General features: G+C 34.3%; 2 protein-coding genes across 4 annotated transcripts; one reads left to right on the top strand and one right to left on the bottom strand.

The window, feature by feature from the left end:
* Window positions 1–222: 222 nt before the first annotated feature.
* LOC109046506 (transmembrane reductase CYB561D2) lies at window positions 223–2,412 on the bottom strand. Its single transcript, XM_019064250.2, has 3 exons — window positions 2,159–2,412; window positions 1,057–1,094; window positions 223–962 (listed from the first exon to the last, which is right to left on the bottom strand). Exons 1-3 carry the CDS (start codon window positions 2,283–2,285, stop codon window positions 459–461), a joined length of 669 nt encoding a protein of 222 aa, XP_018919795.1. The 5' UTR covers window positions 2,286–2,412; the 3' UTR covers window positions 223–458.
* A 1,192-nt stretch (window positions 2,413–3,604) lies between these two features.
* On the top strand, window positions 3,605–14,696 carry rassf1 (Ras association domain family member 1). Of its 3 annotated transcripts, XM_042756023.1 has the most exons (8): window positions 3,605–3,624; window positions 5,672–5,867; window positions 5,965–6,217; window positions 7,551–7,675; window positions 11,668–11,772; window positions 12,972–13,269; window positions 13,820–13,935; window positions 14,047–14,696. In XM_042756023.1, the coding sequence occupies exons 2-8, from the start codon at window positions 5,781–5,783 to the stop codon at window positions 14,194–14,196; spliced, it is 1,134 nt and encodes a 377-aa protein (XP_042611957.1). In that variant the 5' UTR covers window positions 3,605–3,624; window positions 5,672–5,780; the 3' UTR covers window positions 14,197–14,696. The 3 variants fall into 3 exon arrangements, with proteins under 3 accessions (XP_042611957.1, XP_042611958.1, XP_018919793.1); XM_042756024.1 differs by having other exon boundaries at window positions 3,607–3,624; window positions 5,672–6,217; XM_019064248.2 differs by lacking the exons at window positions 3,605–3,624; window positions 5,672–5,867; window positions 5,965–6,217; window positions 7,551–7,675 and adding an exon at window positions 9,510–9,786.
* The last annotated feature ends 993 nt before the right edge of the window (window positions 14,697–15,689 follow it).

Raw genomic sequence — 15,689 nt, 5'->3', positions numbered from 1 at the left:
AAAAGTTTTCATACACAATCTCGATTTTTTTTTTAATTGAACAGAATATTTTGTGGAACATTAAGAAACATTGGTTACCTAAGATATTACTATAATAGTAATAAACATTTTTTCAATTAAAGTAATAAGGCATAAATGTTTTCTTGCATGATCTGCAATTGTTTAATTGAACAGAAAAGGGCAGACTGGCACTGATAAGTGCAAAAAAGAAAAAGAAGCATAAACATTAAAACAATAACAATTTAATAAACACACTGATCCTTGCATTTCAGAAAAATTAGTTGCCTTCAGTCATTTCCAAAGATATTTGCACCAAATACATGCTATCAACACGCATTCAAGAATATAAACCTGTTATAAAAATACTTTTTTTTTTTAACAATAAATCTGTTCCACTTAGAGATCACAAAGTCTGTATCATTTCAGATTAACCTGTTTGCAAACCCTGAATGTCTGTTTCAGTACTGCATTGGTTTGCGGGCCATGTAAGCATTCGTTACCTGACTCATAATGACCAGACCGCACAGAACGGGACAGAGGACAGCCAGGTACCAGACGTACCCGTTCACGCTGCTGCTGAACCACGCCGAACACAGTCCGAGAAACAAGCTCAAACTGCCCAGCAGGTACGTGAGTAAACCGGAGGCGGCGTGGTAGCGCTTCAGTTTAGCCAGCGACCAGCCTTTGGCGAGTTTGGGATAGAGGAGCGGAAGTCCTCCGAGCGACTGCAGCCCGACGACAGCGAGCGTTAAAACGCCTATCAACCCGTGCCATGTGGTGAAGTGAGGCTTGTCGTTGAGCTTTTTGTTGTAAAAGATGGCGCTCAGACCTGCAGCCGCGCAGCAAACACACAAACCCTGCAGGATCCAGTGCAGGCGGCCTTTAGTCTTGTGCTTCAGCTTCTTGATGGGAGATGAATAAGGGTTGAACAGCAGAACGGCTTCGGTCATGAAGAAGGAGAACTGGAGGATGAGGGGGGGACACAGAAAATCAAACTTAGGAGATCTTGTGATTAAAATTATTTATGTGCAAAAGATATTTATGTGTCAAACTCACAGCAAGAGTCATCAGAAATGGATGCCATGAGAACAGACCTGTGAACAAACACACAGCAGACTTATCTGAGTATTATTTAGACACTATTATTCATATTTTGAATTAGCTTTTATTATATTCTCATTTGACTTTTATTTAAAAATTTAGTAATTTTGTTACGTTCTTTTCTCATTTTTATTATTAATGTATTTACTATATTTGTATTTAGCTTTTGATTTATTTTAATTTTGCATTATTAATGTTTCCAAGGTAACATTTCTAAGTTTCCTTCAAGTTTTTTTTATTAAATGTTTTGATTTTTTTTCCCCGCTTTGTTTCAGTTACTGAAAATTATTTTTAATAGTTTTAGTTTTATTCAAAATAACACTGATATAGATGAGCCTCACATCCAGAAATAAGGCATTTATTTATCCATTCATTCATTTGACATCATTACATTGTTTGGATGTCATTCTTTTTATTATTTATATTTATAATTAATTATTATAAGAACAGTAATTTGTGTATTATCACCAAAAATATATTACAAACATCTGATATTATTAATATTGTAAAATTGCATGTTATTAATTTTGTTATTCCTTTTAGTGTATTACTATAATATTATAGATATTTTTATAAAAAAAAAAATACATTTATAAATATTGCATTATATTTCATAATATAGTTTGACATAGTTCACAACATTTTTTATTTAAATAAATAACATTATTATATTTTTATTATTGCACAAAATAATAAACAGAGAGAGAGAATCGATTGCATCAATATTTTCATTACATAATACATTTATATAATTTTTGTAAATTATTATTATATGCTAGTGTTTATCCTTTTAGATTTATATGATGTCATTAGTCTTTTGTGCATACAAACGTTACATTTTTTAATGTATATGTATATCATTTATAGGATATCAATAAAAAAATTAATCAAATTAATATATTTTTGTATAATATTATAAGAGCATGTCAGAAATCTATTAAGAAGATGACAAATCTGTTGGCCATCTACTAACATTATCATATAACATCAATCCCCGAGTAAACAGCTGAATCTGAATGTTTTCCTCGCGTGACTCGTGAACTGTGACGTTACTCACTGGACCCAGGTCTGCTCAGAACAGTGATGAAGACGCTGAACAGCGCGCACAGGACGTGAGTGAAGACGCCGCACACCGTTCTGCTGTAGCGGTACAGTTTAGGCTCCGACTCGTGATGGATGCTCATGCTCTATTTCTACTGACTCTTTCCTAAAAGTATACAATAAATCTCATTTACACGCATATACAATCAAAGCGCTTTGGACCGCTCTGATTCTCGACTAGGAACACTTGATTCTTTGACGGTTTCCGGCTACAAACCCGCCTGTCAAAATAAAAGTCTGCTCGAATTCGAGCAAAGTTTAATCTGATTATGTCGGCTGCTTATTTTCACTTCTATAAATGAACATCAATACACTAAAAATTGAACTGAGTTAAGGATTTAATCTTGTTTGCACCAAAGTCTGTTTTCTCTTCCTGATAGAAGTGATGACTTTTATTTTGGCGATGTTTGTAAATAATTTCCAGATTGCCTCTGTTCTAGAAATTCCTCTGCTCATGCTGACGTGGGATTTGATGTTTACATGCGCGAGTTTCCATCGTTTGACCTGCAGGAATCACAGTTTTTTTTTTTTTTCAGATTCTGCTAATAATTAAATCCTTCACAGTTCACTGTTATCTGTGTCAGTGCAGATTTTACCAGAAGTGAGACCCATTTTTCCCTCATTATTAAAATATAATAAAACAGTACATTTGTATTTATTTAGGCCTATTTAGTGATTGATTGATTATGTTTATAATTTTGTTCAGTGTAACTTCATTCATCTGCATTGGCTCAAATAATCAATGATTGATTGATTATATATATATGAAATAGATGTGTTTTGTTTTTAATCCTGTAAAGTTTTTTATTTTTTGTATTTAGATTAAATATTTTGATTTTATTTTTAGCTTTTTTTATGTTTGTAAATCCTCGGGTCAGTAATGTGTATACCTTTAAAAGTATGTTAATTTTATAATGAAAATGTGAAAAATAGTTTACTTGATGGTTACACCACTTTTACTGTGACACAAATATACTTTATGAATAAAATAATAATAATAATAATAATAATAATAAAACATCTTGGCATTGACCCATGCATATACTAATGATTAATGAAACGGTTTATAATCTTGATTAAAGACTCAATAACTGCATACTGGATATTGTAACTGCTGAATCAAAATATTGCAAATTTGCCCTTAATATAGTTACAGCCATATATCAGGGAAAACAGCAGAGTTTGTTCAGTGAAAATGACATCCAGTGACCGTAACAAAATCAGACATTCACGACCAATTACTGGCGTGAAGTCCTGTGTCCTGTGACCTGCTGGCCCTCGTCCAGACTGAATGGAGGACAGAGACCTCCTTATCTCCTCCCGTGGGTCTCCAGGCCACCCTTCCTGATGACGCATCCGCTATCAGGGGAAGAGGGTTACATCAGGCCTATGGACGTCTGCCAGCAACTATTGTGCAGCAAGGTAAGTGCACCAGATTGCTATGTATTCACTGCACTTAAAGTTTCACATGTGAAAATGGGAAGTGATCTAAATTGAAATTCTTTCTGTTTCTGAAGGGTATTTCCAGCACATATGCAATATTCTGAAGAATTGTCAAATGCGACAACATTTAGTCTGTTTCTTACACAAAACTATCATGCATCTTAAAATAAATACCATAGCCTACAAGTTATATGGAGCACTGAGCAAAGAGCTGCGTTAAGAATCTTGTTCTTGTTCTTCAGAGGAAAGAATGATGTGAGAGTGAATCATTTTGGGCTGCTCTGTCCCTTTAAGAACGAGTTTCATTTTAAACAAGATTATTGTAAATAGACCCACACTGGCAGGGGTTCGACCGAGGGTCCACCAAATGCTTCAGGAAATGATGTCTGCTCTGGTTTAGCTCTGTCTAGGACGGATTAAGCGTTAATCTGAGAGTACGGCGCATGCGCACAAACGCGCGCTGGATAAATGCGCGTTCGGAAGAGAAACTGATCGACTTGGTTTCGAGCTGCGACCGCGAAGCACGAGGAAACATCTGAGGGAGCGTCTTGCTGCCGGTGGAGGATCGTTTTGTCTTTAGTTCTGAGCGGAATGTTTAACGTTTTCACGGTTTTGCGCAATCACTTGCGTTATCTTCGCTCAAGCACGCGTCGTGCGCGCAAATTACGCCAAGAGCGGATTTGAGACACGCGTTTACTGTAAACCTGACCGCTTCTGACCATTATGTGTTGGGGGCCCTGTCAAGATTCTTTTCATGGGGCCCAAAATCCTTAGCAGCGCCCCTGATTACAAGTGACTTGTTTTGTTAGCGACAAATTACAGATGCACTTTCTGAAGTTTGTAATTTAGTTTTTTTTTTCAATGACGTCAAATTGCTAATCTAATCTGCAAGATATTATTTCATTATATTTGTTTATTCGTCTGTTTATTTCTGTTATTTGTCTGCAATTAATGCTACACATTTTCAAATTCTTTTTTTTAATCAGGTTTTTGTATTGTTATATTTTCTAGTATTTATTTGTTTATTTATTTATGCGTTTATTTATTGTCTTATCCTGTTTATTCATTTTCTATATTGTATTCTATTCTCTTGATTTATTTATGCATTTATTATTTATTTATTAACTTATCTATGCATTAAATGCATTTGAAGTCACATTTTAACATCTAATCTGTATTCTATTAATTCATTTTAATTTAATTAATTAAATAAAAATATTTATTAATTTATTTATAATTTTTAAGCATGTATTTATAGATTAACATTTATGTAATTTACATAAATGTGCATAAATTACACATTTATTGGTGCATTTATTTATTATGCATTATTTCCCAAAGTAATTTGCCAGTTGCACGTGCTTTCAAATCTAATCTTTATCTTCTATTCTATTCTATTCTATTCTATTCTATTCTATTCTATTCTATTCTATTCTATTTTATTCTGCACTTAACTATGTCTGTTTTATGTGTTATTTATTTGCTATTCTTTTGTGACCCCGTTTTATGCCTCTTTCTGTTCTGGTTGGTTGTTCGGGATGTTCTCTGGATTAGGACATCAGCCAAAAGAGGTGCCCTACAACAAAAATGGTCTAAAACACCCTTGAGCGCAATTTCCCTCCTCACGCATACTGATCAGCCTCCAGATAGATGTTGTCAAGCGGTTCTGTAAAGGACAGATTTGTTTGCACAACCCCGCTGGAATGTTAAATCCCCATATATTCCCGTTTGTAGACTTTCTGTCTGATGTTTAAAGAAGCTCTTACCCTATACATACTAAACGTTCAATTCTGTTCAACAAATATCAAGGGTCCTCAACCTTGATAAATACATTTAACCATTTTAAGTATTGTTAATATCTAATATATATTATTTAATTTATATATATATATATATATATATATACTGATAGTAAAACACATTAATGGAGTTCTTTGTAGATCAGAGAGATTATAACTGTCCACATTTGCTGTAATCGTACAACACCACAATCTAATCTAATCTAATCTCTGTTGTTTTTCCTCAGACTGAGCCAGATGGTGCTGAAAACTGAACTTAGAGGACATCTTTCTGAAAACTCATCAAAAAAACATCATCTCTTTTGTGTTAAGACTGTAGGATCGACACAGTGATCCATGTTTGTTCTTAGCCTGGATATGCAAACACATCAGAACTTGAAGTCTTTGGGCCTGGTTTGGAGTAAACATGGTCGCTCTTACGTGGTCTGAATTGATAAATCATCTCCCATAACCTACTGAGCCATGCTTTACAGCCTCTCGCATTCCCAAGATGGCAAAAAGTGAATTTATTGAATTGCAGGACTTGACTCCAGGTGACCGCATCGAGTTAGCGCCCCCTCTGTCCCGTGCAGGACCCACTCTGGAAAGATGGAGCAAAGGGAAGGTGGTGCGGATGGTGGGGGAGCGCGTGCGTCTGGAGGACCCCGACTGGCTGACATGTAAACCAGGACAGGGACACGACTTCCAGCCCTGCAGCCAGACGCAGCTCAGCTGGTGCGACCTCTGCGGAGAGTTCATCTGGGGCCTGTACCGCCAGAGCCTCCGCTGCACACGTGAGTCATTTATGTGTGCGGTACGAGATAATCAAGACCATTTCCGCAGGGGTATCTGTCTTCTGCTGTGTAAATGCTACTGTCAAGACAATCTGACCCTCAGAGACCGTAAGACAATAGAAAAAGGATGTTTAGACAGTTTAGACAGCGTCTTTTGTTGGACAGAGATTGTGTGTTGGGTGTGTGTTGTAAATACAACGTCAAGACATTTAAGAGGAAATTGAATAGCAAATCAATCGAACGTCATTATTTAATGCATAAATACAAAATAATAAACTAAAATAAGTTGTAGTAAATAAAATAAAATAATTTGATGTTAAAATGCATGCAGCTGATTTTAATTTTGGCAAATAATGCAAACAGAAACTAATACATGCATTAAAATTATAAATAAATGTAAATCTGTAAATAAATGAGTAATAAATTACAAAAAATATAATTAATTGATGGATTATGTGTTTAATTGAACTGTTTCATCTAAGAAAAACAAAAAAACTATGTGCAACTATGTGTAAAAAAAAATACTTCAAATCAAATCAACAGGACACATACAATATAGAAAATGAACGTGAGTAGCAAACAGAAAATAAATAAATGCATAAATAAATGCTTAACTGTATTAATAAATAAATAAATGCCTTAGCAACCATCAAGAACATTTTAGCAACAGCTTAGCAATTCCCTGGCAACCTCCCAGATATCTTGACGCTGTAACAGTGAGATTTGCAATTACTACCCACATAATCTTCAGAAAAGCTAACAATATAGTTTTCTCTGTTTTTCTCTTTCTCTATTTGCCCGAAACATCATAATAGATAATCAAATGTTAAAACGATCATAAACAGCATTGTTTTTACACTTCGTAAGGCCTTGAGAAAAATGGGTCAGTCAAAACCAGACCACAGATGAATGACTTATTCATCAAATGACCCAGAACACACATCAGCATGACCAGCAGGTGGCGCTGTGCATTCATTCATGATGAGTCACACTGCTCTGGACCATCAAAGCTTGAGCTCTCTAAAAAAACATATAAAGCTCTGTGACTGGAGAACTGTATTTAAAGAGACAGTCACCCAAAAATGTTAATTCTGTCATCATCTACTCACCCTCAAATTTCAAGCCGGTATGCGTTTCTTTCTTCTGTTGAACACAAAAAAAGATATTTTGAAGAATGTTGGCATCCAAACAGTTGATGGTAGCCATTGACTTCCATAGTATTTTTTTCTCTCCATACAATAGAAGTCAATGGCTACCGGCAACAGTTACACACATTCTTCAAAATAGCTGGATTTATATGTATTTTGTTTTCAGTAACGTTTTGTCTCTTCAGACTGTAATTACACTTGTCACTTCCGCTGTCAACCCTTCATTCAACTGGACTGCAGCTTGAACTGCGACGCCGTCAGCGAACAGCTAAACTGCTGCGAGGACACGATCGAGACGGACACTAATGTGGTGAGCGAACTACTAGAAAGGAGAGTTTACTAGTAGATGTGAATCAGAGACATGCGCATGTGTTACATTAAAACATAATTAAATTATTCCACCCTGTCATCTGTCGCTAGACGTAGATCAGTGTCTCAGAGCACCATATGCCATCAGTGCGGGTTTTATTACCGTCCTACACACACAGTGACGTGTGCAATTTACAACAGCGCCACGGAGGAGAGGTTGCTTAGCAACCACACAATAAAGCAGCTGCTCACTTTTAAACATTTAAAATGTAAATAAATACATGAACTGGCCTGATTTCCTAGATTGATCGATTTTTTTTTTTTTTTAGCTTTCTGAAAATGTGGAATTTATTAACAATTCTAGTATTTATAGAGTTGCATTGGATATTTGGTTTATTTCCATAATAATTGAAAGTTCTAATCACAGTGTGGATCTGTGAAGGAGAGATCTGCCATTGATTTTCAGTGTAAGTGAGTGTTTGTTGAGTAATGATGTGAAAGTGATATGGGGGAGGGTGGAGGACTGACAGCTGGGTGAATGAACTAATCAGCTCAACAATGGAGCTCTTACCTAATTACAAATGTGCAAATCATCTTAAACTCTCATTTGGCCATGCAACATTTGCGTGATGGTCATTCTTATAATTTTAATCCTTTTAAATACACACAAGACTTTATCCATCAGCACATTTTATGCAGACGGCACAGGACATATGAAACATTTATACGTATATAATATCCTCCCGAAATCCAGCAGTTCTTTTGTCCACTGTAGTGATGTGTGTTATTTGCAGCCCATTTTTCTGTCACACCAAATGGTAATATTGTATATAATAATAATAATAATTATTATTACGATTATTACTATTATATACATTTATTTATGCATAAGTTTAAAATACATTTATACTGTTATTTACAAGTATAAGTGTATTATTTGATGTACATGTTGTATTTTTATATATGACATTAAATGTAATTTTTTATGCAAATATTATATAATAATATATAGATTATATTTTTTATTTTCAGCTGTAGTGATTCATGTTGTTTGTTTGTTGCACAGATTTTCTGTCATACCAAATGTTTGTTAATTGGGAAATATTGGATGATGATAATAATAATAATAATAATAATTTATATTTAAAATACATTTATACTATTATTTGCTATTATAAATTTTTCATTTAAAATAAATGTTATATATTTGTATAACAAATATTACTATATGTAATTTTTTTATAATTAATGTATTTTTATATGTAGACTAATTATATTTTTATTTGCGTTCTGTAGTGATGTACATTGGTTGTTGCACTTTGTCATACTAAATGTTTGGATGCGAACTGGTAATATTGTAGATAAGAATAATTCTAATAATAATAATAATTATTATTATTATTACTAATATACATTTTATGTGCTTGATAGTGTATGTGTGTTTAAAACATGTATACTACTATTTACTGTTATAAATATACTATTTAAAATAAATGTTATATTTTTATATGTAACGAATATTGGATTTAATAATAATAAAAATAATTTAAAATATATTTATACTATTATCAACATACTTTTTAAAATACATTATATATTTTTCATATATATATATTCAACAAATGTTACATATTATTGTATGCAATTTTTGTAACAACTATATAATTATATGTAGATGTAATTATACTTTTATTGGTTAGAAAATATTTAGAAAGGAAATATTATCTATGTTTAAAATATGTGATAAACAGCAATCTGTATGCCATTGTTCTGCGGGGGCGCGTCAGGACTGAATGGGGGGAGGAGCCTGTGTGCGAGGGGGCGGAGCACAGCGGAAGGGTGGGGGTTCGAATCACGCCTAACGGTTGCATCCTGGTTGCACGAGGTCGGTCAGACTCAGAGAGCCGCATCATCCAACTCAGGCAGCGGGAACTCTTCCACGGTCCCGTGGCTGCTTTCGGTGTGATAATGAGGGACTGCGAGCGGTTCGAGATGACGTGGGGCAGCAGCGCGAGCAGCGGATACTGCAGCCAGAGCGACTCCGAGCACGAGCTCGAGCAGTTCTACACCGCGCGCACGTCATTCAGAAAGACCAAAAAACGCAAGGAAAAAGTAAGACAGTGGTTAATGGTCATTATTTTGCACTATTTTGGCGTTTTTGGGCGACTTTAAAGTCCAGTTTAAACAGGAGAAACTGAAGAAGCGGATATCTTGCGGCTCGGTGTGCCAACAATGCGCGTGCGTGTTTATTTTAAATGATGCTTACATCAACTCCCAATAACTTTCAGTAATGTAAATAATTATTTAAAAGTATAATCAGCGGTTTTAATCAAATTATACATTATTTTTAAATATTTATAGTATTTTTATATAATTTTTTAGACTTTTTGGACATTTTTAGACATTTGTGTGGATGTTTGGGGGGTGGGGGGTCCTCTTCAGATGATGTCATGATGAGTAGTTCTTAACGTGATTTACCAAAGCATCACTGCACTCTGTTCATGGACCAGGTTTGTTTTTATTCATGTGACATCACTGAAACACACTGTGTATTAAAGGGTTACTCCATCCCAAAATGAAATTTTTGTCATTAATCACTTACCCCCATGTCGTTCCAAACCCGTAAAAGCTTCGTTCGTCTTCGGCACACAATTTAAGATATTTTGGATGAAAACCAGGAGGCTTGTGACTGTTCCATAGACTGCCAAATAAATAACAGTGTCAAGGTCCAGAAAAGTATGAAAAGCATTGTCAGAATAGTCCATCTGCCATCAGTGATTCAACCGTAACATTATGAAGCGATGACAATACTTTTTGTATGCGAAGAAAACAAAAAGAATGACTTTATTCAACAATTCCTCTCCTCTGTGTCTCTCCAAATAAGTCTTCTGTATCAGCCGTGCCACAAGGATACGCTTTTTTACGTGTATTTACGCTTTGGTTTGAAAGACAACAATGCACCAAATTGTACATTTTTGGTGGAGTTTGTCTTTTGCTTTCATAAATTATAAACATTATAATTATTTTTAAAATAGACATTCATTTTTAGATTAAAAACAGTGGTTTTATTTATTATATTTTAAATGTTTATTATATATTTATTTTAATACATATTTAATAGCTACTTAAATTAATATTTATTTCAGTCTATATAGTACTTTTCACAATACAGTTTAAAAAAGAGCAATATGTATTGTGAAACAAGTAAATAGCACCATATGAATTAAACTTAAAAATAATTAAATAATAACTGGTTAATTAGTAATCACATTTAATATAATAAATACTTAATAAATAATAAAGTTCCTAAAAAAATTAAATTGCTGGTTATTATTAATGAATAGTAATGCAATAATATGCAAATCTTTAGGGATCTCAAATATAGGAAACATTTTTTCCCCAAAAATTTAGGAAGGTTTCGTAAAATCTGTGAATTATTCAGACACGTTCAAAAGCATTTAGAGTCGGTATGTGTGTGTCTGTGTGTGTGTGTGTGTGTGTGTGTGTGTGTGTGTGTGTGTGTGTATATGAGTGAGTGTGGAACTGTGTGTGTGTGTGTGTGTGTGTGTGTGTGTGTGTGTGTGTGTGTGTGTGTGTGTGTGTGTGTGTTCGTTCCCATTTCCTGTCTGCTATTTCTGGATGAGGCATGGTTGTTTTCTCTGTGCTGGATCTGAAAGACAGTTTCAAACCCACTTTATGCCTCAGACTGCGATTGTTCTGCTGTACAAACACAACCAGCTATTGTTGTTCAATAGAGTTGCATAAAAGTCAGATATCTTTGTCAAAGTTCTTCAAAATCTGATCCTTATTGGTTTGTATCTCAGGAAAACTGAGTTAAGGACAAATGATCAAGTTATCCCACACATTCTCTGTTTGTTACACTGTATATCTTGAGGAATACATCAGCCAATCTGAGTCTCTCTTGAGGTTTCTTTGCCTCCCTCCTGTGGTCATGTGATGTATCACACACCGTCCTGTCCTCTTGTCCTACAGGATGAACTAGTGGACTGGAGAAAACCGGAGCTGTCTGTCAGTGAAATACAACAGAAAGTGAAAGAATACAACGCTCAGGTCAACAGTAACCTCTTCATGGTTCTGGTAAGGAAACCTGTCAGTGTTAAATATGTAAATATATCATACTGGGTTTTTTTGCCGTTTGTTAAGGACTGGCAAATTCAGAGTATGGGACACCATACTTGGCCACATCACTTCACTCACTTTAATTCAAAACTGTCATATATTATCAAAATGATATTTGTGACCCTGGAGCACAAAAGCAGTCTTAAGTCTCTGGGGTATATTTGTAGCAATAGGCAAAAAAACCACTGTATGGGTCAAAATTATCGATTTTTCTTTTATGCCAAAAATCATTAGGATATTAAGTAAAGATCATGTTCTGTAAAGATATTTTGTAAATTTCCTACTGTAAATATGTCAAAACTTCATTTTTGATTAGTAATATGCATGGCTAAGAACTTCATTTGGACAACTTAAGGTCTAAGTATTCTGATTATTTTACGCCCTCAGATTCCAGATTTTCAAATAATTGTATCTCAGCCAAATATTGTTTGATCCTAATAAACCATACATCAATGGAAAGCTTATTTATTCAGCTTTCAGATGATGTATAAATCTCAATTTCTAAACATTTACACCTAAGACTGGTTTTGTGGCTTTGGTCACATTTATATATTCTAACAAATAAAATTAGATGAATACGTTTGTTTAAATGTAATAATATAATGTAAGCATATATTAATCTAGAAATTGTTATATATATAATATATATTATTTATTATATAATCCATTAGTTTAAATAATAATAACACATTTTATAAAATAGAATTAATTAAAAATGTGACACTATCAATTATATCCTTTTTATATATATATATATATATTTAAAAAATATATTTTTTTAATTTTAAATAATTAGTTATAAAGTAATTATGTGATATAGAATACTGTTTGTTATATAAAATATATAATTTATTTTAAAAATAGTAGTACATAATTTATATAATATTCATACAAATATTTATTTAGTAGTTTTTGCATTATAATAAAACAAAATAATAATAATTTATTATACATTATAATATTGTGTGTGTGTGTGTTTTATTTGGTCGTCTTTATATTATAATACCTTTAATAACACATAATAATAATAATAATACACAAGTGCAATAATATTATATTATGTGTATAATTATATTATGTATATTTATTTGTGGTGTTTACTGTAAGTATCAAATTTCAGAGTGTAACCGTAAAATGTTTCTGGTCCTCTCTATCAGAACCGTGATGGATCTTACACTGGCTTCATAAAGGTCCAGTTCAAGCTGGCCCGGCCCGTGTCTCTCCCCCCTCCACAGATCACGTCCTCCTCCTCAGGACGGGATGGAGGTTGTCGGGAACACAAAGCACTGAAGCGCGGCACCTCATTCTACCTGCCCAGAGACACGGTCAAACACCTGCACATCAGCTCCAGCACACGGGCCAAAGAGGTCATCCAAGCACTGCTGAAGAAGTTCACTGTGGTGGACAATCCGGCCAAGTTCTCTCTGTTTGAACGCAGCGAGCGACAGAACCAAGGTGTGCTGACCGTTCCTAGTTTTTGACATCTCTACATCGATTCTTATAATAAACAATAAATACATTGTAAACAAATAATAAATGTGACCCTGGAGCACAAAAGCAGGTTTAAGTCTCTGGGGTGTATGTGTAGCAATAGCCAAAAATACATTGTATGGGTCAAAATTATCAATTTTTCTTTTATGCCAGAAATCATTAGGATATTAAGTAAAGATCATGTTCAATGAAGATATTTTGTAAATTTCCTACTGTAAATATATCAAAACTTAATTTTTGATTAGTAATATGCATTGCTAAGAACTTAATTTGGACAACTTTAAAGGTGATTTTCTCAGTATTTTGATTTCTTGCACCCTCAGATTCCAGATTTTTAATAATTTTTAATTGTATCTCGGCCAAATATTGTCCAATCCCAACAAACCATACATCAACGGAAAGCTTATTTATTCAGCTTTCAGATGACGTATAAATCTCAATTTAGAAAAATTGACCCTTATGACTGGTTTTGTGGTCCAGGGTCAAAAATATCATGTTGTCTTTCTCTTTCCAGTGTATCTAAGGAAGTTAGCAGATGATGAGCGTCCACTTTTCCTGCGTCTGTGTGCTGGACCCAACGAGAAGGTCCTCAGTTTAGTCCTTAAAGAGAATGAAACCGGGGAAGTCAATGTGAGTAAACAATCTTCTGACAGGAACTCACCATCTTTACGTGTTCATCAGAAATAATACAAATATAAATGCACTTATGAGGAATGACCAGTATGTTATTTCTTCTGGCAGTGGGATGCGTTCAGTTTTCCTGAGCTTCAGAACTTCCTGCGCATCCTGCAGCGCGAGGAGGAGGATCACGTGCGGCAGATCGTGCGGCGCTTCGCTCTGGCCAGAGACAAGATGAAAGAGGCTCTGGAGAACTTCAGCACGCCGGGCTGAAACAAGCTGCTTCTCATACCTCAGAAACGAAAGGAAACAAGACGGAAACATACTGAGGACGCTCGTACACAGCTTATTACTGTTTGAATCCAGAGAGTGTGTGGAAGAACCCTTTGTCCTGCAGTGGACATGAGAAGGGTTGTAAGCGCAGCGAGAGAGAGGATTAGCGTGTGTTTAAGGGTGACTGGTGAGCGTGAGAGGAGTGTGACGTTACACTGGAAGAAATGCTGCAGTCGTAGCTGTAGATCCAGTTGTGGAGTGACGTCGTTCCAGTGTGAGCCGCAGATTATTGGTCTGTGGTGAATGCATATGCAGATTAAACAGTATTTTCAGCACCATTTAAACTTGTAATGGGAAAAAAGGGTTTATTTTAATGTCTGTATTAAAATCTATTCACTATTTAGTGATGCAATACTTGTCAGATATTGAAGCACCCATGTATATATTGAATATTTGTTATCAATTAAATGAAATTAAATAAAATATTTTCCCCTTTAAAATGACTGTTTTTGTTGTGTGCAAGAACCATGAAATTATATAAATTTAATTAATTACATTTAATAATAATAACAAAACTTTAACCTTGGAAAGTAGCACTTTTGTTACATAAATGGAAAGGGAAATCATTTAGTTTTCAAGTCCTTTTCTTTTTGAAAAAAATATCCGCTGTTGGATACTTCACAGTGCGACCATATAATTAAGAAAGAAATCATTTTTGATGAAAAAAATATATATATATATTTGTGTTAAATTGTTTGATAACTGATATGCCCAACCATTTTTTTAAATTATTTTTGACTTATTATTTTGACTATTATTTTGAAAAATTAAATCGAAAATTTATGTGCACAGGATATGATTAATGTGCGCATTATATATGTCTGTGTAGGATACATAATGTTGTAATTCCTGTGCTGGGTGCTTCTCATACAGAAAAATAGATTGCCTCAAAATCTTTAATTTTGATTAAATAATGCCTTTAAAAAAAATAAAGATCAAGCGACACCAAAATTAAAAAACATGACAATAACAAATAAAATTTGACCGAAAAAAAAAATACTTTTATTATATCATATTCCCGAACTTTTATTCTATCCATTGTCCTCGCCGAAGCGCTACCATGTAATTTCCGGTTTCAGCACGAGCGGCTGAGCGTGTCTTGATTCTCTCTGATCTGCAGCGGTTCGCTTGTGAGTGACTTTACACACTCGATAAATCAGTTCAAACCGGCGTTAATTTCGCATTATTTCCGCTGCTCTGCTTCATTTAACATCAGGAGACTTCATTCAAGTAAGTGTCATCATTATAAACACGAATAACTGTATGTTACAGACACAAACGTTGTAGGACGTTATGATGATGTTAGCCGCATTAGCATGAAAGCTACATCAATGGAGTGTTATTTATTTGTAACAGCACTTTTATTCAAATTTTTATTAATGTAATATAAGAAAATTCAGTTTTTGGTAAATTATTTGGCTGTCAAACACAAT

The sequence above is a fragment of the Cyprinus carpio genome, unplaced genomic scaffold, assembly GCF_018340385.1.
Source record: "Cyprinus carpio isolate SPL01 unplaced genomic scaffold, ASM1834038v1 S000006773, whole genome shotgun sequence".
Lineage (NCBI taxonomy): Eukaryota > Metazoa > Chordata > Actinopteri > Cypriniformes > Cyprinidae > Cyprinus > Cyprinus carpio.
This window is presented reverse-complemented; position numbering and strand designations above follow the sequence as displayed.